Raw genomic sequence first — 22,907 nt, 5'->3', positions numbered from 1 at the left:
CCCTGAATCTAAACAGCCCAGAACGGTGAAGCCTGTCCTGCTGTTCTCCTCGTGAGAATGACCTCTTCCAAAAAACAAAAAACAAAACCAAGTTCTGACAATCTGGTGTCCCGGAGAAGTGACACATTTCAGATGACGTCTATATATGAGTTTTTGCACCACTTTCACTGTTTGTCGTGACAACCAAGGTTGCGTAATTATAGGAACATAGTAACTGTAACAAACAATACTGGTGAAGTCATCTTTTTAACCCAAACCATTAACTTTCTCTAAGCCTAAACAATTTTGCGCCTGAACTAACAAAACAAGGGTACTAATTTCGTTAGCCTTGTGTTACCAGGCTCACATTCACTGCATGAATATATGGGTCTGGGTACGCTTCTTAGTGAACCCTTTGTAATTGTTGCATCCTCCTGGGTATAGACCTCTTGTAAGTCTGTTACCGTAAAAAAAAAAAAATCTTAGTTGTGAGTTTATTTTTCAGACTCAGTGCAGTTAATAGGATGTGACACTTTATGTTTCTTTAAAATCTCAGATGTACATTACAGTATGTCACAACAGTATTTTGCAAGTGGTATATTTATAACTTTAAACATCAACTGTCTTAAATACATTTTCTGTGATAAAGCACAAATGAGTCAGACCACTCAAAAGAAATGGTGTCTGTTACAAAGACAATAGTACACTACAAAAAAATAATACAATTGGAGAATTTGTGATATTCAGTGTTGTACAAAAGTTGTGGGCATTTGGCATTGTATGTTTAGATTATTATCCATCAAGCAACACCATTAGCATTAGGGTTAGGTCAGTCCCAAATTGAATCTGCAGCATGACAATGACTCCACACATCCAGTGGTGGAAAATAAACTGAAGTAATATTTTGAGGTACTTGTACTTTACTTGAATATTTCTATATGATGCCACTTCATATTTATATTCCAATACATTTATTTGACAACTTTAGTTACTTTTAAGATTAAGACTTTACACAATGGATAAAAAATTTTACAAAATTAAACCAGTGTTCTCCAACCTTTTTGTCTTCTGACGTCTTACAAGCAACAAAAGACACACTACAAGTGTGTAGTCGGGGTCACATTTCAGATATGTATGAGTTGTTATCAGCTCCACTAAACAGGGATTTTTCCCTCTAAAATTCTCACTTGGTTTATTGACTAATAGTTCAAATGATCCAATTTGATACAAAAAAATCAAAGATTATAGGAAAAGGAAAAACTTGAAAACGAAACTTTTTTCTTCTTTCCTCTCCCAGTAATCATCTGACAACCCCTCACATTTATCTGATGTCCCCGGATATAAAACTAGATGTAAAGAAGTTCAAAAATAGCTCCACCTGCAGCAGCTACAACACCAACATGCTGCTTACACGTTGTACTTTAACTACATTTTCTTTTCTGCTCATACTTTTGTACTTTTAATTAAAGTTGGAATTTTACACAGGACTTTTATTTGTACTTCAATGGAGTATTGTTACATGGCTGTATTGGTACTTATACTGAAGTAAACATGTGAATACTTCTTCCAACACTGAATACAAGGAGTCCTGCTGCAGATTTGTCCCCAACAGAGCCCTGATGTCAAAATCATCAACCACCTGCCAAGTACCTTGAAAAGCTCAAGTAGCCTACACCTACAACAACTGGTGTTGTATTGAAGGCAAAGGACAGACAGATTTGATAGATCTGACTTCTTTCAGTTTACCGCATTTCGTAAGATGTTACTGGCTAAATAAGAATTACTGATGACATTTTTTTTTTTTAAAGCATCCTCAAACTTTTTTGCAAACTGTATATCCTTTTTAACACTGCAGTAACAAATTATGTATGCAACATGTTCAAAGCCATCCCATAAATGTAATCTTCACAAATCATATTTAGTTAAAGGGAAAATAATGTTGATTAATTACTCCAAGATGAATTAACATCATCAAGTACTTTTCTGAGGAGGGTGATATTTAGTTGTATCTTTTCTTTTCAGCATCCTAGATGAGATACATTAAATAAAAGTAGAAAATCATATTTTAGTATATTTACATATGAGAGGGAATTTACTGTAGATGTTTAATCTGCATTGACTTCATGTTAATGTACTTACCAATTTTTACTGACAATAGCCAGAGGGATTAATAGAGCAACTCCAACAAGTAGCACAGCTGTAAAAGCATAGAGCAGAAAATCTGAAAAGACAAAAAAAAAAAAAAACATTCATTATTTTGTGTTGCAAAAATTTTATTAATTTGAATTACAATAAAACCAGTAGAAGAGGCTGAATTACAAATAGAAATTCACCATGAGACCCTGTTTGAGCATGCTCAGATTCATTGATTTCAGGAGGTTTAGAGGGGCCACCACTGCTTTTCCAAGATGTTACTGAAATGAACATTAAGGTTATTTAAATGGCATCCACTAATAACACATTTTTCATCAAAATGGCCATTTTAGAAATTAAAATCCTACTCACTCAAGCGTGATCTGTTATGAAGCACATCATGAATCATGTTGCACGTCAGTAGATCTCTACCATGCACTCCTTTGCATGTACAAGGATGGTGAAGCGCTGTGCCAAAAGTAGCTAAGAAGGCCTGTTTACATTCAGAATGTGTCTCAAGCATGAGCGCAGGGTCCATCTGGGCGAAACATTCATCAGTTCGGAGGTTACTGTCGCCGCATTGTGCTTCCTCAGAACTCCAGCATTTGCCTTGGAAAGTTTTGAGCAAGTCTCTGTTACATAAGAGAAAACCTGTGTTAAATGCAGTCAATGGGTGCTTTGCTGTTTACGTTATATGACGGACCTATAATAGACCGAATGATAATTCCATATCAATTTTAACATCAAATTTAAATAGTCAAAAAAAATACTCATGGAGAAACACAAAACAAAAGTCTGACAACAAGTTACAACATCAAATATTTAAAAAGCCCATGGAAGCTTTATCAGATGTAAATTGTTGATATGCCATAAAATATGTCCACTTTGACAACCCAGCCTCATATTATTTGATAATGTGTCCTGCAGATCTAGATTTCAACACAGTAGACCGAGACTTCAACACTGTATCCACTTCATGAAGACACAAAAGCCCAAATTACTCAGGCCACTATCTTTCACCTTGCATGGTAGCTCGCTGCCATCTGTGTGTGAAAAGCTGAATGGAAGGTAAATTGTAACAGTTTTGGATAAGAGTGCAACACAAACACAACCATGCAGTATTAAACTCCTTAAACCGCAGCTCTTCTTCACTCTCCGCTTGCAGATTAGAATTCATATCTTGCTGTTTTCATCACTGATAACCTTTTCCATGTCTTATCTCACAGATCTTCAACTGTTTAAGTCACTAACAGTGGGGTTGCTACTTCCCCATTCTGTACTCTCATGTCACAAACCACCTCCTGGTTCACTGTTTAAAGGCAGAAGATCTAGTGGTTGACCTGTTGATATCATGCAGTATTTTTAAAAGCCCTTTAGCCATATTTAAAATCCACCTATTCATTATCATTGTTCCCCACACGGTCAAAGGTCAATTCTTATTGATTCAAACAATATCACTATCACCAGTATCGTTAATTAAGACCCAAACAACTGTGCACAATTATGTCCTTCCTGTGGCGTCTTACATTATCAGTCAAACATACATGCCAGGTGACCCCCTTTCTTGCATCTCTATCTAGTTCCTGTCCTGCTGCATGAACAGAAAATGCTTTTGGTCTTTGGTTCCTTCTGGCGTTCCCATCCACTAGATGCTACTCATACATTTTATCATCAATAAACAATTCATTTGCATCTCATTTGGTGGTGTGCTCCCCACTTGTGAATTTTATAGGAATAATTTCACTATAACCCTGAGATCCATCCATTATCTATACCCGCTTTATCCTAAACAGGGTCACGGGGAGGCTGGAGCCTAGCCCAGCTCACATTGGGCAAAGGCAGGGTACACCCTGGACAGATCGCCAGTCCATCACAGGGCTACATAGAGACAGACGGAAACAAAGACCATTCACACCTAAGGGGAATTTGTAGAACCACCGATTAACCTGACACGCATGTTTTTGGATGGTGGGAGGAAGCTGGAGTACCCGGAGAGAACCCATGCAGGCACAGGGAGAACATGCAAACTCCCCACAGAAAGGCCCAGGACCGGATTCGAACCCAGAAACTTTTTGCTGTAAGGCGACAATGCTAACCACTGCACCACTGTGCCGCCTTATAACCCTGAGATTAACTTCCTAAATAATTTCTCTACTCACAATAACTCATTTTTAAATGGCATTTAGTTAGTCTTTCTATTGTATTGTAGAACAACATACCTGCAGTTACTGTCCTCAACACACTGATAAAGTGTATCCTGGCAGATCCAGGTCTCGTCTCCACACGTACCACTTTGCAGACCAGTTGTCATGTGCAGACAGCTCTGATCTGAAGCCCCACACTCACACATGACCAGCAGCTCTGCAATATTTTGTGGCATGCTGGTGTAGAACTGCTGAGTAACTTGCTGACAGCGTTCCCGGTCGCACCGCTCCGCCATGCACGCTTGAAGAACTGGTGCTAAGTACCTGTTGCAAACTGCGTCAGTGACACAAACTCCAATTTGGTCCAAGCAGGATTTTGCTCCATCATATACTTTGAAAAGAAAGATAGAGAATGGAGATTGCAAAGACATCACTTTGGAGTTGATTAAATCATTTTCTCATTATGTTTCAGTAGACATTACCATAATGAAATCATTACCGTAGTCTATTAAACTGCTTGACTGCCAGTCCATCACTGTGCTCCTCTTCTGCTGAACTGCTGTTCAAATACCAGGAAACGTGATTAACTCTCGACAAACATAACTCTGTTTAAAACAATCAGTGGTCAATGGCACTCATTCTGAAGCGAAGTGTTCTTTGCTCATACATCAGGCTGCCTTTGGCAAACAAAAATAAAATTTTGCCTTTGTATGAGGCACTATTGAAAATTCTGCACCTGGCTTTCGGTGGCATTGTGTGGCCAGCACTTGTATGGCGTCACAAGGCTCGTCCTCCCAGGCACACACACACCCTTGCAGAGAAGGAAACTGGTCCAGAATGGCCTGGATGGTCATGTTACACACCTCTGAGCCTTTTATTTGGCACCCTTCATCTTGAATGACACAAACACAAGAGGGAGGCAGAAAAACAGGATTTTCTATAAGCAAGTGAGGTCGCGTTTGCGCAGCAGGTGTTTCCTAAGTGACTGCTGCTCTCATCGTTTCTCTCCTAAAGGCTATTTTTTTTTTTTATACAAAAAACTATAATAAATTAAATAACACAGGATTCTAATCTCAAACAGGCATACTTTATTTTAGAAGCAGCAAGGACCTATTTATTATCTGCCCATTTATTTAGTTACATACATTTTGCTCCAAGCTATTGCCTCAGTTATTACATTTAAGCCTTGCCCTGAGTACAATGCAATTAAATAGTCTCATCGTGCTGAGCTTCCTGAGGAAATGTAATCACTTTTACACTGCCATAAAATGATAAGGACAACAGTGCCCCCAGTAGAAATAGTAAATTGATAGTAAATTGTGTAATATTTACCTTCACAAGTGGCCCCATGAAATGCCTCTTCACTCTTGCATAAATCTGACTTGCAGGTTTCCACAGCTGCCAAACAGTCAGAGGCCAGAAATGAAATGCTGATGCCGGAAATCTGTGGAATAACAATCCCTGAAATGCAATTCAATGATTTATTTATTCATCTTGAAAACAGATTTTTATTTGAATGTATTTCAATACATTCATATACATTCAATTTTGATATTTATATGTAACTTTTATAAAATAGGTGCAGTTTCAAAGAAATCATTGATGCCTAACACACAACTGACTGTAGACACATCTGGTTGACTGTACACACATTATAGACGAGTGAACATGCAACCTTAGTTCCCTGACAGCACACAGCACGTTAAGATGTTTTCAATAGATTTTAGGTTTGTCTATCAATTATCAGTTATTTTATAGTGACAGTTGGATTAGACTCACCAAGCATGACTGCAGCTTCCAGGCATATCAGTTGCATGTTTGCTGTTGTAAAGCTGTGAGTGGACAAGTGAGGCTCTCCTCCACCTGACCTGTCCCTCTCTGTGGTGCCAGCACTGAAGCTGGGATACACCACCCACAACCAACAGGAGGTAACACATTTACTGGAGGCTGTTCCCTGCACAGTGTAATCTAATGACTGATGCAATTCACGGGTTAAAGAGACCTAAAGGACAATAAAAAAAACATTTGTTCAGAATAACATCAATGTGTGACGTCACTTAATTTCTTTTCAGGAAGAAACTGATTTTGTAATTGATGAAGGACAATTTAAAAAAAATGCTTTTGCAGGTACAACAAATATAAAAATGATGTGTGCATTGAAGCCATAATATGTTTGATGATCTCCTGATATCAATTTGTCTCAGTGAGTTGTTTTTATTTGCATTTTTGGCATCTTTCAACTTTTTTTTAGATGCAGTATGCAGCTGTTTTGATGAAGCTTATAAAGCCAGAGGTACAAAAACTTTACCCATCGGACTCCAAATGCAGATAAGGTTGGTGGCAAACCGGCAGGTGTCTTCTGTTTTTATCTTGAAGTCCATTTGAAGGGAGATGTCTTGGTTACAGCTTGTTTCTGTTGCCCCCAAGTGGCTAAAAATCTCTTCTTCTTTTTTTTTTGCAGATTGAATTCATATTGATTTCTTTATTGTTTTGACTTGCATTGTTGTTTACCTAAGCCAGGGAAAATTAATAGGGTGCTACTAATAGTAAATGAGCAACATGACTGTCTATTTAAATACACTGAAGACTTCATGAAGGTTGTCTATAGGTAGCAGCTACAAGTGGACAGCAACATCTTCCTTTTGATTTTGCTTTTCCAAATCACATTTTCTGAGTTAGTAAATAAATTTGCAGTTAATTCAGACACTGTGAGGAAAGGACACCCAATTAAAATCTTACTATAACAGAAACATTAAGAGCTAATGAGACAATTTACAAGATTCATGCTGAGGGCGCATTATAATACAACTAACTGGAGCTGTGATGGGCGACTCTGGAGTGTTAGAAAGTGTAATTCCCAATAAATGTATGCAACAAACATGACAAAAAGACAATTGTCCACATTCTGACTTTTTGTCTGAATTTTAGTTGAAGGTTGACCTGATGATTTTGCAGCATTTCAAATCAATTACAAAAAGTCTGCCAGGTAACGCGGAAAAACTATCAACTACAACAACAAAATCTACAATTTTGCTGCATAGCATAAAGTCAATACAAACCAAAAACAGCGATATTCATCAAAAAATATGATTGAATGTTTTATTAAGAAGTCAAGGACTATTACAATTTTGAATAAAGACAGACATAAATCCTGTTACACAGCAGGGCTGTTTGTATGAGGGATATCTAAGACTGTCAGAACCCTGTAAACTCAAGAGCAATGTCATGACATCGTATAATGAGTGTAACAAATTAAAACACATTCACTGAGTAATTCTTTGTAGACACAAAACATTTTTTATAAAGCATTCAGTAATTTTCACAGAGAAACAGAAACAAGAAGCTTCCAGTTACAGAAAAGCTGAATCAACCCAAACAACAAACAAAAGAGTGAGATTATGTCTAAGTAGCACGTGGGTCTCCACTGTAAACAAACCCCATCTGTTTAAAATGGATGAAATAAACAAAGTAAGCAGGCATCACTTTTGATTCAAAGTGACAGTTTGGTAGCATTGACTGATATTTCAGATTATGTATGCTTTCACAGTAACACTGTTTAATGAGGAACCCAGTAACATTTCAACGGGATGTAAATTATTTTAATAACGCAGTAAGAGTAAGATATGTGGGCCATAACAGAGTATGAATTAGACTGGGACCACCTTATTTCCTAAACGTCATGTTTGTTATTGTACCCAGTATTTAGAAAAATACTTTATCATTCATTTCAAATTTCCGCTAAAATGCCCAATTGTTACTCTTTTATTTAAGTGTAAGAGAGAATAGCTATCTTAAAACTGGAGATCAACAGCTATTAGACAATCTAATATGATTTATAAGAAATTACAAATATAAGAAATATTAAAACTTTCAGTTACCACACTGTTTGATTCTCAACGATAATACCCACAGCCAAATAATTTATTCATCAAAAAACAATAAATATTGGTCAAAATGCTGCTCAATGACATCAAGTACATTCAAATAAATTAAGGGTGAAAAGGCATAAAGTGCATGGAAAACTGTAAAGTTACAATACACGTTACACTACAGAAATAATACAAAACTGACATAAATTTGAACACAATTGCTTCATGTAGATTTACAATCATCAGAAAAATTGGGCGTTTAAAATTGTTAAAGAAGATTTTAGAAAGAGTTTCAGGCTGGACAATAATCAAGACCTGAACTGAGGGAGAGGAGTAAAGTGTGTCGTAAATGCAACACAGAGATCTCACATTCATGCCAAGAATCAAAACAATTCTGTCGAAAAGTGTCCGTGATAGTCAACATTCAGATTCTTTTTTAGGTGGATAACATATTCACCTGAATGAATATTGAAGCCAACAACACTTGAAAATCTGCTTTCATTCACAAATAAAACACTTCTGTCAGCGATGGCACAGTTTTGACCAATTACAATCAGCACAGGTTAGGAGTTACTGAAGAGAAATTAAGGTGGTTTATTGAGTATCTTTTTCCAATCTTTGTTCTCTCATTGTCACATTATTATTTGTTTCCTTATTAAATTGTTTCACATCACTCTTGTGTTTCAGTCAAATTTAATTTATGTGATTAACTTGATTTGACAAAAGATTTCCACATTAATTGTCTTCATTCATTTTTTTGTCCCTTTGCCCACAAGCTATAAAACTGAAACAAAGACATTATCTGTACCGCTGATTACAACGATGATTAATACTTGTTTTGGTGTTTATTATGCTTCCTTGAAGAACATTTCATCGCATTTGTATTGATTTCCTTTAGTTAGGGACTATTTGATGAGTTAAATGTTTGTGCATCTAGATTCTGTTGAAGTTTGTGTTGAACCACTTTTCCCTTGTAAAGCTGTGAATTATTCTTTCTCGCAATTTCTGCCTGCAATACGACGTGCTCCACATAGTCAAACTTTTTAATGAGTCTGAGGTTTTGTGTTTGATGATACAAAGCACATAAATTGTCCATAGGTACCCTTGTTTCAGGTTTAGGTTTGAAACGTGAAGGGTTTAACAGCTTTGGGGGGCTCTCACTTTACAATTTGCATCAATATGCAGGTTTACTAGCTGTAGTTCCTTTTTGTGAATATTCATGAGAATATAGGACAGTATTGGCCGTAGGTTTCAATGTGAGGTTTTCTGTTGACCTTGCTATTGATCCTCATTTTAGGATTTATGATGTTTGAAACTTAAATTTGCTTCGGTGTCGTACATGGCACGGAGGAGCGCAACTACAATATGTTCACTTTGCTGATGTTCCTCAATGCAAACTCTGCGTGTGTTGCGTGAAAGGAAAAGGTCTCATAATGAGGTCCACCAGGACACATTCATGCAGGAATCATGATGACTATTTAATCATTCGATGGCTGTTTATGATTTAACCCGGCACAATTTACATTGTCTTCATACACATTATCATACACGGATGAACATTTAAGAGCTTAAAAATATTTATTTTCTGTAGCACCTGCCCCTCTATTGTTGCAAAAACCATAAAATCAACAAATAAATACTGTAAAAACGAATAAATATTTTCTGTCAGGGGCAATATAATAAGTAATTACAGTAATGCTCATTCCAACAAAATATACATTCAAAATAGCTTGCGTTACATTAAAAGTCCAGTTCAAATCATGTCACATAACTGTGTGTCATGAAATACATGAGATATTAAACACTTCTAAACATTCAAGTAGTGTCCTTTATGATAAATATACATTTTCTATGAATTACAAGTGATTGTAAAAGAAGAGTGAAAGTCTTCAGAAAATAATATATAATTTCCTTTAGTGTCCTTGTGAAACTAACCAAACATAAAACAATATTTGTATCCTTTTCATCCAGGGGTCTGTTCTTTTAGTCAGCACATCTCTGACGTGTCTACCTCAATGAGCACTGTGGCTTTGGCAGCCTATTGGCCTTAAGAACGCCCCACCTGGATTATGAGACTACACTATCTGGTCTGATATGCGTGACACATTGTCCATGTTGTTAACTTGAGTTGATAGGGATTTTCGGCTGTCTGTGCTCGTCCTGGTCCTCTGTGTTCGAGTTTGGCTTTGACCACAACAATGACAAGTAAAGGCTGATTTAAACTCCTCACGGAACTTCCCTAAAGAAAACAAAACACGAGATGCACTTTAAGCTTGAAACTTCTGTAAGGCTTGCATCAGAAGCAATATTTTTCAGTTGTGTGGGATTTGGCCTTCAATTTAAGGTGTAATTCATGTTTAAAAGAGTTTATAGACCAATGAGACATAATTACATGATGTCACTAACAGCCACAAAACTGGCATCTAATCCTTGTACAACAAATGATCATATGAGGAACTTAAAGCAGAGAGTTGTGTTGTTGTTGCCAAACTGTTCACATGAGAGCAACAATGAACCTATTACTTATAAATTAACTCTTAGGCTGGAGATATATAACTGTACTGGCTTTTAAACCATGTGTTCGCATTTACAACCCTTTGCCGCGTGAATGTCATGTACTGTGTGTGTTAATAGAGGATTCCAGTTGAAGGCACAGCAGAGAAACAAGGATATCTTTAGAACATCCTGATTGGCCTGATGTATACAATAAACACGTCAACAATCAAAGGGCTCACTACTTTGCTGATTGTGAGTTTACAGGGGGACAAAACACGCCATCGTCACCGTCTCTACTCCGTTTTTTCCAGTATTTTCCACTGGTCACGGACGTAACAGTCTTAGACTTGTTTCCAATAAATTCTGCAGGTCTCTGACCCTGTAACATCTCCATACTGCCCCTACTGGTCATGTATATATTACATCTAGCATATGCATTGCGTGAATTTCTGAGGACGTGCACAACCAACGCTCCAAACAGATGCAGGACACGCGAGGCTGCGATTAGGAGCATGCGGCCGTGTAATTTAAAGCAAGTACTTGTATATCTCCAGCCTCGGAGATGTGGCAAGTTAAAAACTTACCGCTCAGGAAGTTGTAGATAATAGGATTTGCTGCACTGTTGGCATATATAAGCCAATGTGAGAAAGTGAACCATGCGTACACCGTCTCTCTGTCATTTGTGTTCTTGAAAGTCCCAAAGACTCTGGAGGTAAAGCAGGACATCATATCAGTTATAGAGTTGTTTGTTTTTTCTTGCAGAGCATCATGAAAACCAGCAACAATTCAGTACTTTAAATATACTGTACTAGTCATTATTAAACATGAAGCCCTGGGTTTTGAAAACATCGATTGTTGACCTTGGCTTTGATCATGGAAGCCGCAGAGCTCGAGAGATTATTACCTTTTCATGACATTGAGCACGCTGATTGGCAGGTAGCAGAGAGCGAAAACAAAGAGCACCACCATCAGCATGCGAGCTGTCTTGCGTCGGGCTCTGACCTGTTTTATCTCAGCACAAACTGTGCTGGTCTTAACCTTCACAGACTCTCCCAGCCCTGTTCGAGCTGAGCCCTGGATGGACCTCCACTTCCTCTGCAACACTGATGTGCTTCCAGGGATCTGTGTATCAAATGTGTGCATGCATCAGACGCCATGGGAAAGGGAGGATGTTTAAACATGGCTTCGTAAAATCTACTGTATTCTTTTTTCTTTTCTTTTTTTAAACATAAGGCGCTGGGATACACACCTGTTGAAACCACAGCTTGTGACATATCTGAATATACGCCAGGACCATGAGACATAGAGGTGCGAAGTACGTGACAATGAAGAAACAGGTGTGATACACTTTTGGGTAGATCTGAGCTGTTGAAACAGTAGAAGGTAACACTTTACAATATGGCACACTGTGAAAAGAGAAATCGAAAACCACCTGATAATTGACGATTGTTAATAATTGTCCTCTGAATCACTCTGAACTGACGACTATATCAGGGATACAAAATCTTTTCTAGAGAACAGATTGTATAAATTAATCAATACATAATTGTTCACCCAGAAATATCTGTAAAATGGAATAACAACAACTGTCTTCCTAAGTTATTTATCGTTTCCTCTGAGCCCACTCTGAGGAAGCTGCTGATATTGATGAACTAATCATTAATAACTCATCTAAAAGTCATCCATCCTGCTTATTAGTCCTTACAAAACCTATAAATGCTGCTCAGCTCTCTTCTTTTATATTTCACATGTACATTTTTCAGGGACCAATGCTCTCTTGATGATTGCACCTTTTTGAAAAAAGCACCAAAAAGTTAAACGAATGTAACTGCATTTGGCGTTGTAGTAATTTAGCGAGTCGTTTGGTCTCAGTCTACTTGTGGCATTGAGCGACACATTTTCACATGTTTGAGGGAGATTTGAGAAAAACTAACCTTCCCAGTGTTCGTCACACACGGTGAACAGGCTGGTCTTGTTTGTTAGTTCAGGCAGCAGACTGCTGCACTCCATCACGATGGCTTGAGGGATCATGATGATGCACGACACAACCCAGATGACAACAATACTTTTGCGAGCCCTCTTGGCTGTGCTCTTGAACATCAGAGGGTGGCAGATAGCATACCAACGGTCTTGCGCAATGCAACTCAGTGTTAGGACGGATACAGAAACAGAGATAGTCTGAAAAAAAAAGAGACAAAACAAAACTATTCGCGAAAATCAATTTTCAGTGGTAGTATTTGTCAGATAGAACCCGTAGCTTTTTATCTTATTCATTTTTGGGTATTTTATGAACAATAGTATCAATTTGTTGTTTCTGCAGACTTTGCATGGCTCTAAAGCAAAACTTTGGCAAAAAGGGTTTTACTTCCATCTTTCTGAGATAACATACAATTATATGGAAGAGGAGGGTTTTTTTTGTAAGCAATTAGAAAAAGTTCCAACAGTAAAATATTTATTATTAAAAAGCCTGAATGGCCAAACATGTTTTTTTTATGATGCCATGAGCTGAATCTGGCCTTGACTGGTGGCATGTGTTGGGAAATGTAGTACCACAGTGTCTCATAGTGTGTTTTTTGTTGATGTTTTTTTTCCATTTCCAAGGTGAATCTGAAAAGCATTTTTCCTATTCTCCACAACATGTAATGGCTGCCCAGGCTTTGACAACGCAGGATTGAACCTCTGTGGAGGTCACTGTGTCCACCAGAGGTCCTTAGTTCTGTCTTGTTTCTCTCTTTCTCTCTCTCTCTCTATCCATGATTGGTCTGTTGTCTGACACACCCACCTTACCTGCTCCTTGTTCTCTAATTAACCCCAGCTGAATTCATTTTCTCACCATCCCATTCACTATATATTCTCCCTGTTTGTACTACCATTGCCAGTTGGTTTAGTAGTTTGGCAGATTGGCAGTTCTCAGTAAGTCCAATTCTTAGCTGCATGCTGTTGTTCCCTTGTGTTTTGGATTTTGTCTCTCCTTCATGTTTCCCTGTGTTCTGGAAAGGTAAGAAAGCACTGTTTATATGCAGACCATTTACAGTGCACACCTCTCATTCAAAGCACTTATTATGCATAAGTGTAAGCCTTTATACAATTTAAACAAGAAAGTCATATACAAATTCACCCCGTGTACAGTCATGAATGGGGGAATTGGTGACAGAGACCAACATTTCTTTATTTTTACATATATATATTATATTTGTTAATATATTTATTTCTGCTGTAAAGTTGGGCATTTTAGCATGCAGGTCTGTGAGGGATGTCAGGGGGGTGACCCTTGCAATATAGGAGAAGCAGCTAAAGTGCAACACTCACAACAGAAAACACAGTGAATGTGATCATGAATATCTTCAAAGAGGATGCTAATTTAATGCCCTATAAGTGCAATACTTGAGGCAAGCTAGCATCCAGTGGAGAAGAATTCCCTTGTCCTGATTTGGAATAAATGATAATCCCATTTGTGTGTGTGTGTGTGTGTGTGTGTGTGTGTGTGTGTGTGTGTGTGTGTGGAATATAGGATTTGAGTATAGGATACAAGGTTTGTATAGGATTGAGTGGGATTTCAGTTTATTCTTTCAATACAGATCAGTGTGGCCAATAATATAATGTAATGCGTTTCAGCAGATGTGATGCTCCGGTAGGATTTAAAAACAAACTGCATGATGATATCATTATGGGATAACGGTGAAGGTTCTCGCACAGAGCTCATCCTTTAGGATATATCCAAAAACATGCACCTCAGGTCAGGTTACCTGGCGCCGCGCTAGTGGCAGCCTGTTGCAGCAGCTCCCCCCTGAAAGCCCCCCTGCTGTAGCGAAGAAATTTCCCCTCCGGGATTAATAAAGTGAAATAAAAAAAAATTAAAAAAAATGTTAATGGCCTGATAAATAAAAAGATGGGAAAATGTTAAATATTATAAATATCGGCTTTGGCATATACTCTGACGATTGAATTGGTTGAGGTGAGATCAAGATCTCTCATATCCTGTTTGAATGATGTCAAAGTTAATCTCTTACCTGCAGATAAGGAACAACTTTGCAGAGAGTCTTTCCGAAGAACCATGTTTCTGTGATATCTACCACAAGACTCGCAGGCAGACAGATGATGGTGACCAATACATCCGCAAGGGAAAGATTCACTATGAAGTAGTTGGTCACGGTTCGCATGTGTCGGTTTTTCAACACTGCAAAACAAACTGAAAGGGATGCACAATCAAAGACAGCCCGAAGACTCAACATTGACAGATATAAAGGCAAGCATTTATGCAATGTATTTAATGCCAACCATCACTGTCTCAAAGGCATGCGGTCAATCACTGTGGTTGAATTAATATTTAAATACATTTCTGTTTACAACCATGCCCCTTTTGGCACAATAATAAGCAATTAAACTTCAAATACTAACATTCCTGTGAATGGAAAATATATATTCCTCCCTGTCAGGCTATATTAATACATACTGTACGGTATACAGTATTGTGTATCGCTAACACGTGTTACTTCTGAAATGCTTTCGTAATTCATATTCCATTATCAAAAAATGTATTGTAAAGGTATGTTGAAACTGAAAAACTATGTATGCCTCTGAAAAGTTGCCGAAGAGCATTCTTCACGAAAGATTTATTTGCAGGATTCATTTACAGTAGAAAGTAAAAGTTTGGGTTCTTTTAAAAGCTTTAACTTTAATAAATTTTGGACCGCAACTGATGCTGTGATTCTAGTGTTTTACTTGTTTGTTTCACTGGGTTGAAGATAACGCGTCTCGGAAGGAAGGCTGGTTTTTCATATCCACCCAGATTCTGATTTATTCTGTAACAGAGGGGACGATGAACGAACAAAGAAGTCCTACTGTACTTTGATGTTCCCTCACTGTGATTCTTCCTTTTAACATGTTTTCAACTAAGAAGGTGGTATTGCAATGAAAAGCTGTGTCCTATAACAGAGGAGTGCCCAAGAGAGCACTGCTGTAGCTGAGATGCTGCAGGACCAGTGTGGTTTTGACTTTATTTTACGCATATCACTTTTGCTCTAAAGTGTTCCCATGTATGAAAGACGGAGGCCTTCTACCCTTATTTCAGTTACGTCTACCCCTGTTTGCTGCATGTATACACCAATTATCAGAGTGGCTGCCATGGCCTTGTCATGGCAGTAAAAGCACAGGTGTTACCGATATTACCGACGATAAATGGAGTTCAGCCATCATTAGTTTTATTTATTATTCTTGTTCTTTTTCCACCATGCCATCAAAATGTCAGAGAGGATTGTAGTTTGGCATGTCAAACAGAGTGAACTCAAGGTAAGTGGGTCAATTTGCCACACGAAGAAAATTTGATTGGCTCCTCTGCCCCTCATTAAAATGAATGAGAAACAAAATCTGGTCCGACTTCACCCTCGGGCGAGATCATCAAACGCCACAAACTAATAAGAATGCGACAGATGGAAGTTTGCCTGCTTTAAAGTGAGTCATGTCAATCCAAGTACACGCCCAAACAGCACAGGCTGGTTTTGTGGCTCTTTAGTTTGCGCTGTGGATTCAGCTAGGTTTACTGACCACAGACAGATTTAGGTGTATAAAATTACTTGATATGTTTACTTTTTCTTTCGGCCTAGAAGCCAAGAATATAAAGTGATCTCGCCACAAAGGAAGTGATACTGGAGACCTGCAGTGGATTATATAAGCCAGATCAAAAAGTGATGCGTCTCCTCTACACGCATCAAAGAGAGAATACAGTCAAGTTGAATAATGTTTTTGTGCATATCTGATCAGTGCTGTTTGAGTTACAACGCTGTCATTCAATCACCAAATCTGCAATTAAAACCTAAACGTACTCAAAAATTAACATGTTAGGTTTGTTTGACAGCCTGATATAAGTTTGATCATTTTGCATATGGACCCAAGGATTGAGTAAAGCTACAATATAAACAAACGTTACAACTGCACTGCTTTCCAACAGTTACCGTAAGCTGCTGAATTTGGCTCTACGTGTCGTTTCTGCTGGGAGAAAGATGCGAGCAAGCAGCTCTTCCTCGTCGGTGTCTCCCTTAAAGCCCCCCATGCTGCAGAAACAAAGACGCTACAGGCACTGTCACAAAACGCAAACTAGACCACGTTTGATCTCTCAAAACCCCACGAGGGACTGACACTTTACATTAAATCTCTGGCAGATGAATGATTCTTTACTGATGCGAGCAGGGACAGCACAAGTGCCTAGAGTGTTTTCATCATTCGTTTAGAGTCAAGAAAAATAGACTTTAGTGCTGTTTTCAGCAAGTGAATTGTTCCATTTGTCTTTTAGTTTTGTAGCTATGTTTCTCAGTTCTGTGACTGATTTTGAAAAATATTGATGTTTTTACCCTTCAAAATGTTTTTGTCCTATTATTTCAATTATAAGCTTGTTGTTGCTGTTTTGTTGGAATCTGATTTTTATATATGTTCACATCTCACTCAGAGCTAGAGAATGAGTAAATTATGTCTAAGGGCAAATGGTATGCTGTGAAATAACATTTTTAAAGCATCATACTTTGTCATACCAATGACATGGTACGTCATAAGTTAGTGTCCCGCTAACTGAAGCTAATTAGCCTGCTACTCATTATGATCAACTAAGCTCTAATCTAATGAAACCAGTTATCAGTCTATTGCAACGTGTTTTGCAATGTACATGGGCAATGCATGAAAGGAGAATGTTTGCTTTTTAGTCAGACATTCACATGAAGGTATTGACCATTTGTAGCTGTCGGTTGTAAAGTTAGATCAGCAATAAGATAACAAATCACCTTTTAGCAAACACCCACAGGAATATTAGACAAGTTCAAACGAAACATATCAAAAACCTAACAAATGAGGAAGAGTTTGAGGTGGTGGACGAAGCTCCAACAACAGATGGACAGTGGCAACTTCCCGGTTATAATGGCTGCACTCTACAGTACACCTGCATGTTTATGACTGGACATAAGTCAGCTGGTAAACGGCTCATGAAGAGGCAGTGGATGTAAAACTTAAATAGAATCACTTTTTGTGTAATACCGACCCGCTCAACCCTGTTAAGTAAACAAATGAGGAGGAGGATTATAGGGTTTTTATTAGATGCCGTGTCCAGGAAATTGTGCTTGATAAGTTACAAAGACTTGGTTTACCCTAATTACTTTAGCCTATTGCCGTTTGTAAAAATCTCTCAGAAGTTGTGCATTTGATTACACAAAAGCTACTTCCTTTTCACACCCCATTTATACCCTTTATGAAAGAAACTTAATATTATCAATTATCTTTAGAACTCAACTAGGTGCACATAAACTTGCACAGCATTTTTGTTGGAGTTTTTTTTTTTATTCCTTTTTGATTAACTCAAACTAACGACTGCATCAGAAGTTGATGTCTGAGTGACCTTTTTGTAACGGCATAGTCATTTGCTGCTCTTTTCTGCTTCAAAAAGCATAGCAGGCCTCAGACCTGTGAAATAAAAGCACACCACTTAATTGAGTGACTGAATCTGAATGACTGATCTTTGTTCCGCCTCTTCAATCGAGCCCCTTTGAATGTTAGTTCCTGCCCCTGTATCCTACTTCAGATCACGTCAAATCACTGTGGAAAAATACAATCTCAAAGTCATTTCATTTCAGCTGCAGGACTGGCATAGTGGACATTGAAGAAAATGCAAGAAAACTTTGAGCTCATTTCAGTCCATGTCAGTTTAAATTGTTTTGATTTGACAAAGCCTGTAGAAAAGATTGTATCCACTGCAGGCGGTACAGTGAGCAGGAAGTTTTGTCTAGTATAGATCTTTCTGTCCAAAAGCAATACTTTCATTTTCTTGACTAGCAAAACTTTAACTTGCAATATATCCTACTTCAAATCATTGTGTAATCAAGCTCCAGAGTTCAAAGAAGCCTATATCAAGTTCTGAGTAATGTCATTGATCAAAGGTTCTGACATTATTTTTCTACTCAAATGTCCACACTGCAGTTAAACCTTTTCTATTATTGTTTTTGCAAGAGACAGTTGAATTTATGTAGAATACACAAGTCTTCAGCTCTTGCATGCTCTATCGGCACCTCATGAGGTGTTGAGTTTAGGTAAAATTTTTCATAAAAAATCCCAGATTATGCACACCACAGTGGTGCTGCCATTAAGTTCCATTTTCAGATCCATTTTCAGATCAAATGACTCCCTGAAATGAGCAGAAGAGATGCTTATACAGCTCATTTCACTGAGAAATGTGCACGCCCATCACTTATTTTGTTTGTAAAGTACTTAATAGTTCTTGCAACCTAAAATATAATGTTAAACTAGTTGTTTGCTAAATCGAGATCCAAAAGCAAAAATATCTAGGAAAGACTTGTGTTAATTACATTTCTGTCAATAGGTGCCTGAAATCTAAACTTATACTGCGACCGGACTTGATAAAGAATAAGAACTTAAAGTACTTTTTGCACAAACTAAATGATTAATGTATTAATTGCAACACAATCCAGCATCTATTTTGACACATTAACTTGCTGTAGAGGTTCATTTGCAGAATCATTAACTTCTTTTAAATCATTTCTTTAAACCCATTTTTATAGAATTGCTTTTAAGTGATGTCTTCCTTATGTCCTTTTATGCAGTTCTTTTGTTCCCCTGTTTTTCTTTGTATATTTTATTCATTTATTTATTTGGTTGTTTTCTATTCCATTTGCTCATTTTGGTTATTTGTTTGGTTTTGTTGTATTCATTACCTTTATGGTATGGTCTTTTTTGCCTCCTGTTTGCTTAAATGTTTACCGGTATTGACGTTATGTATGACTATGCTTTGCTTCTCTGTAGAGCACTTTGTAAACTCTATTTTTAAAGGTGCTATATAAATAAAGTTTATTATTATTTGTTTGTCCTAAGATCTCTTGGTAACACAACTATTCAAAGTGGTGTGCAGCCACTCCCACCTAACAAGCACACAGAAGCTTGATGCTACCTGATCAATGCAAATTGAGTGAGACAAAGTACAGGAGTGGTAGGTTAAGAAAAGAGAAAGGAGAAGAAAAAAAAAACCATCTCCCATCTCGAAGCCAGACAGACCCATGTAGGATTAGCAAAACAAAGCCACGTTGAAGACAAACAAATACTAGACAGTTGGTGGCCAGAAACAAAGTCCAACTGGATGTACATGCTTTATTTCTACTGAATGTGTAAATAGAAGACTGTTTGCTAACAAATGAGCCATAAGAACGTCAGCCTTCCTCAAAAAACAGGATTAGTGTGTTGACTTGTTAACAGACTGGAGTAAATGATGCTGCGGACCAAACCTGCAAGTTTAGTTCAGGCGTCCAGGTCAAGAACAACCTCCCCAGTTAATTGAGGAAAACTGACCTTTGTCATACAGAACCAACAAAACTACTCCATTACATTTAAGTAACAAGTGCAGTAGAGTATTCCATGACATTTATTCTCAATAAAATCCGTGTCCCACGCGGGTTATAGAGCAGGGCTTTTTGCAGGTAGCTAGTCGCTACACAAGTAAAATGTACTGTTGCATAATTGTGCCTGAAATCTTGTATTTTGCTCCATTGCGTCCTTCCCGTATATTTGTTTTTGTGCTGTATTTTAAAAATGTTACCATAGGTCGTTAATATTTATGCACTTATTCGCTGTCACTTGAAATATGGAATTTTTGTTAGGTTTTGGTTGTTCTAATGATTCTTTGAAATCCACGGTTTTCTTTCATATTACACAACAAATGCTACTCATTTCCCTGTCAGTATTGCCATGTTGGATGTAATCGGCTGTTCACTTTTTAATGTTGACATTTGTGACTTTTTATTCCAAATTGTGTTTGATTTGGTGGAGCCAGCAAACAGAGTTTTCTGTGATTGAATCATAAGGGGTCAGCTTTAGGTTTTAAATTCTGTCTTCATAGGGCGGCTAATAACTTTTTGTAAAGTAATATTTTGAGGCTTTGATAACATGCTGTTCAAAGTGCTTGTTGTTGGACAGTTTTATACCATATCTGATATATGCAATTGGATATTAAACGATCACTTTTTACCATAATGATATTTGCTTGTTTGCATCACTATTTACAGAAGAATATGATGTAAGTCAACTTTGGTCCCCACTGGCATATTTAAAAATGCTGTTTGATTTTAACACAAGAAAAAAAAAAATCCTTGTTCAGACAGTCAGATTTGAAATGTTGGCACTTGCACACAGAAGGAAAAAAAAACTGAATTTTCGTCAGTCTTTCAAGTAATAAATTAATCTCGATCTACAGTATGAAATAATTGGCACATTTGTAAAAGTAAGACTTGTGTGCATGATGCAGCCTGTGGGTGGCTACTGTACAGCAACATATATGTGCCCCTATACTTTAAAGGTCTCTTTGATGTCCTCTAACTGTGGTCGTTATTAAATGGATAAAGTTTATCACTAAAACCTACAGGTGTGCATCTGTTGCTGTCACATGCTGCTGGCTGATTTTATAAACCTTCTGTTAAAGTAAACGGGTTGTCTTCAGCCTGCAACAAAGGGCAAGTTTAATGGATTTACTTTAAGCTTGTAACACAGGCTACCTTTGGTGCAGCCTCTGTCACAAGTCTTAACATGTAGCCCTGGGCTTGTTGTGATTAAATCTGCATTAACTGATTTTTGTTGTTGTTGTTGTTGTTGTTGTCTTCTGGGCCACCGAAATGCAGTAGAAACTATTTTAAACATTGACATGCTTCATAAATTTAGTGCAGCAAATTTGGAACCACGTCAAAAAGCAAAATTGGTGTTGCCATTAGGTTTAAGTGCAGTGATTACTTCCTTTAGTTCTGTGTTTGATTTCAACTCCTGAGTGAAATATCTGTCTCTTTCGCTGCTAAATGCTCCAATCACCAGGTAACTCTGTGTGAATGCTGTCTTGTGTTCTGCAGGAAGCTTACTGTGGGTTTATCTGAGCTTTTCTCTGTAAACGGCTGTCTGCTATAAAGAAAGAAATGAGACTGACCTAAAACTCCTTTCATTTAGATGTAAAATTCCAATTATGGTAGGAGGGAAATATGTCCTTATATAGAAGCAGTCCAAAGTTACAGAATAACAGTGTAATTCAAGTGGTGAACTTTTGCTGATATAAGAATCGGGTTGATGTTGTGCATTTAGTGTTTGTTTTTTTTACTCTAAATGGTTTTAGATTGACCTAAAAATCTCTGTTCAGTTTATGATGTGTCTAATTCGGTGACTGCTCTGCTGTCAACAGCAGGTAAAGCTGATGCAAACATCAGTGATGGGGATGAGAGCAGCATATCAAGAAAGTGATAATCAGAGGAGCAGCTACATGGTCACTTAGAGTCTCTTGGTAAAATAACGGAAGTGACAGAAGTGCCTCATTCTTTGAATGACTAGTGGCCCTCCCAAAGGCATCGAAAACTATGGACAGGGGGGAAAAAAACAGGCCAATTAGTGAAGATTATTTAGAACAGATTTGATAAAAAAAATTTAAAAAAATTTAAAAAAAATTAAAAAATGCATGTGTCTGGGCTATTAGGTGTAGTGTAAACCTGCGCAAAGCTACGCACAAAGCTTCCTCCATTTCGTACACACTCGCAGTGTGAAAGAAGTGGTTATTTATGGAATGTGTATCTTCAAACACATCAGCTGATTTTGACGCAATCTGTGACTGTGACGCTGCGATTGCAGAACATCAAAGAAAAACTGCACTTTACATTTTCATCACTGTCGCTTTAGATTTTCTTTTCCTTCAGTCAACATGCCCATTCGTATTCTCTAAAAGTTGTAAAGTTTATTTGTCCGTAATGATTTATTTTTTTTGCACGACTCGTTACGCACGAATGGGAAAAGAAGTGAGATGTAGCGCAACTTACCGAGCGAGTTTCCAATGAGTGAAACGAAGAACACAATAATGTAAGCCACAATGAGAACCCATTCATACTGCTTGGGGTGTAAATACTCCCTCCAGATGTATCTCAGAAGTTCATCGTCATCATCCACAGTGGAGTGCACGTGTAACTCCGTGCTGTTGGCCGCATGAGCAGAAGATAAACATTCCTCGCAATCCAAATTCCCAGTGATCCCAGACATCCTCCGACGTGTTTGGTGTCTCCTGAACTGCTGCTCGTTAATCGCGTGTCTGCAGTGACTGCAGGATTGTTGAGATGACTGCAGACAAGGACGCGGCACAGAGGTGCGATAATAACGCGCTCCACGGACCTCGTCAGCATGACGCTGATCACCCCTCTCTCTCCCTGTGCGACCACTGCAGGGTGAAACACCCGCAACACAGCCGATTGTTGCGAACAAGGGGCAATGACCTGCAACTCAA

The 22,907-nt window shown here is 37.9% G+C and overlaps 2 protein-coding genes across 2 annotated transcripts; both read right to left on the bottom strand.

Annotated features, from left to right (window-relative positions):
* Nucleotides 1-2,265: 2,265 nt before the first annotated feature.
* Nucleotides 2,266-6,072, bottom strand: gfral (GDNF family receptor alpha like). Its single transcript, XM_069144113.1, has 7 exons — nucleotides 6,036-6,072; nucleotides 5,589-5,717; nucleotides 4,993-5,148; nucleotides 4,756-4,815; nucleotides 4,332-4,647; nucleotides 2,485-2,744; nucleotides 2,266-2,393 (listed from the first exon to the last, which is right to left on the bottom strand). Exons 1-7 carry the CDS (start codon nucleotides 6,070-6,072, stop codon nucleotides 2,266-2,268), a joined length of 1,086 nt encoding a protein of 361 aa, XP_069000214.1.
* A 1,274-nt stretch (nucleotides 6,073-7,346) lies between these two features.
* Nucleotides 7,347-22,706, bottom strand: hcrtr2 (hypocretin (orexin) receptor 2). Its single transcript, XM_069144823.1, has 7 exons — nucleotides 22,450-22,706; nucleotides 14,632-14,810; nucleotides 12,556-12,799; nucleotides 11,871-11,986; nucleotides 11,526-11,743; nucleotides 11,206-11,327; nucleotides 7,347-10,364 (listed from the first exon to the last, which is right to left on the bottom strand). The coding sequence occupies exons 1-7, from the start codon at nucleotides 22,664-22,666 to the stop codon at nucleotides 10,201-10,203; spliced, it is 1,260 nt and encodes a 419-aa protein (XP_069000924.1). The 5' UTR covers nucleotides 22,667-22,706; the 3' UTR covers nucleotides 7,347-10,200.
* Between the last annotated feature and the right edge of the window lie 201 nt (nucleotides 22,707-22,907).

This window comes from Embiotoca jacksoni, unplaced genomic scaffold, assembly GCF_022577435.1.
Source record: "Embiotoca jacksoni isolate LCO1_2020_lvr unplaced genomic scaffold, fEmbJac1.0.p SCAF_12, whole genome shotgun sequence".
NCBI lineage: Eukaryota > Metazoa > Chordata > Actinopteri > Embiotocidae > Embiotoca > Embiotoca jacksoni.
This window is presented reverse-complemented; position numbering and strand designations above follow the sequence as displayed.

Excerpts from the sequence above, each read along its gene's own strand:
- gfral (XM_069144113.1), bottom strand. The coding sequence starts at position 6,072 with ATGCAACTGATATGCCTGGAAGCTGCAGTCATGCTTG. Across the intron at positions 5,149-5,588 it reads TCATGGGGCCACTTGTGAAG|ATGAAGGGTGCCAAATAAAA; the intron begins GTAAATATTACA and ends GTGTCATTCAAG. Across the intron at positions 4,648-4,755 it reads AAGCAGTTTAATAGACTACG|TATATGATGGAGCAAAATCC; the intron begins GTAATGATTTCA and ends TTCTTTTCAAAG.
- hcrtr2 (XM_069144823.1), bottom strand. The coding sequence starts at position 22,666 with ATGTCTGGGATCACTGGGAATTTGGATTGCGAGGAATGTTTATCTTCT. Across the intron at positions 12,800-14,631 it reads AAGTTGTTCCTTATCTGCAG|ACTATCTCTGTTTCTGTATC; the intron begins GTAAGAGATTAA and ends TTTTTTTTTCAG. Across the intron at positions 11,328-11,525 it reads GTGCTCAATGTCATGAAAAG|AGTCTTTGGGACTTTCAAGA; the intron begins GTAATAATCTCT and ends CTTTACCTCCAG.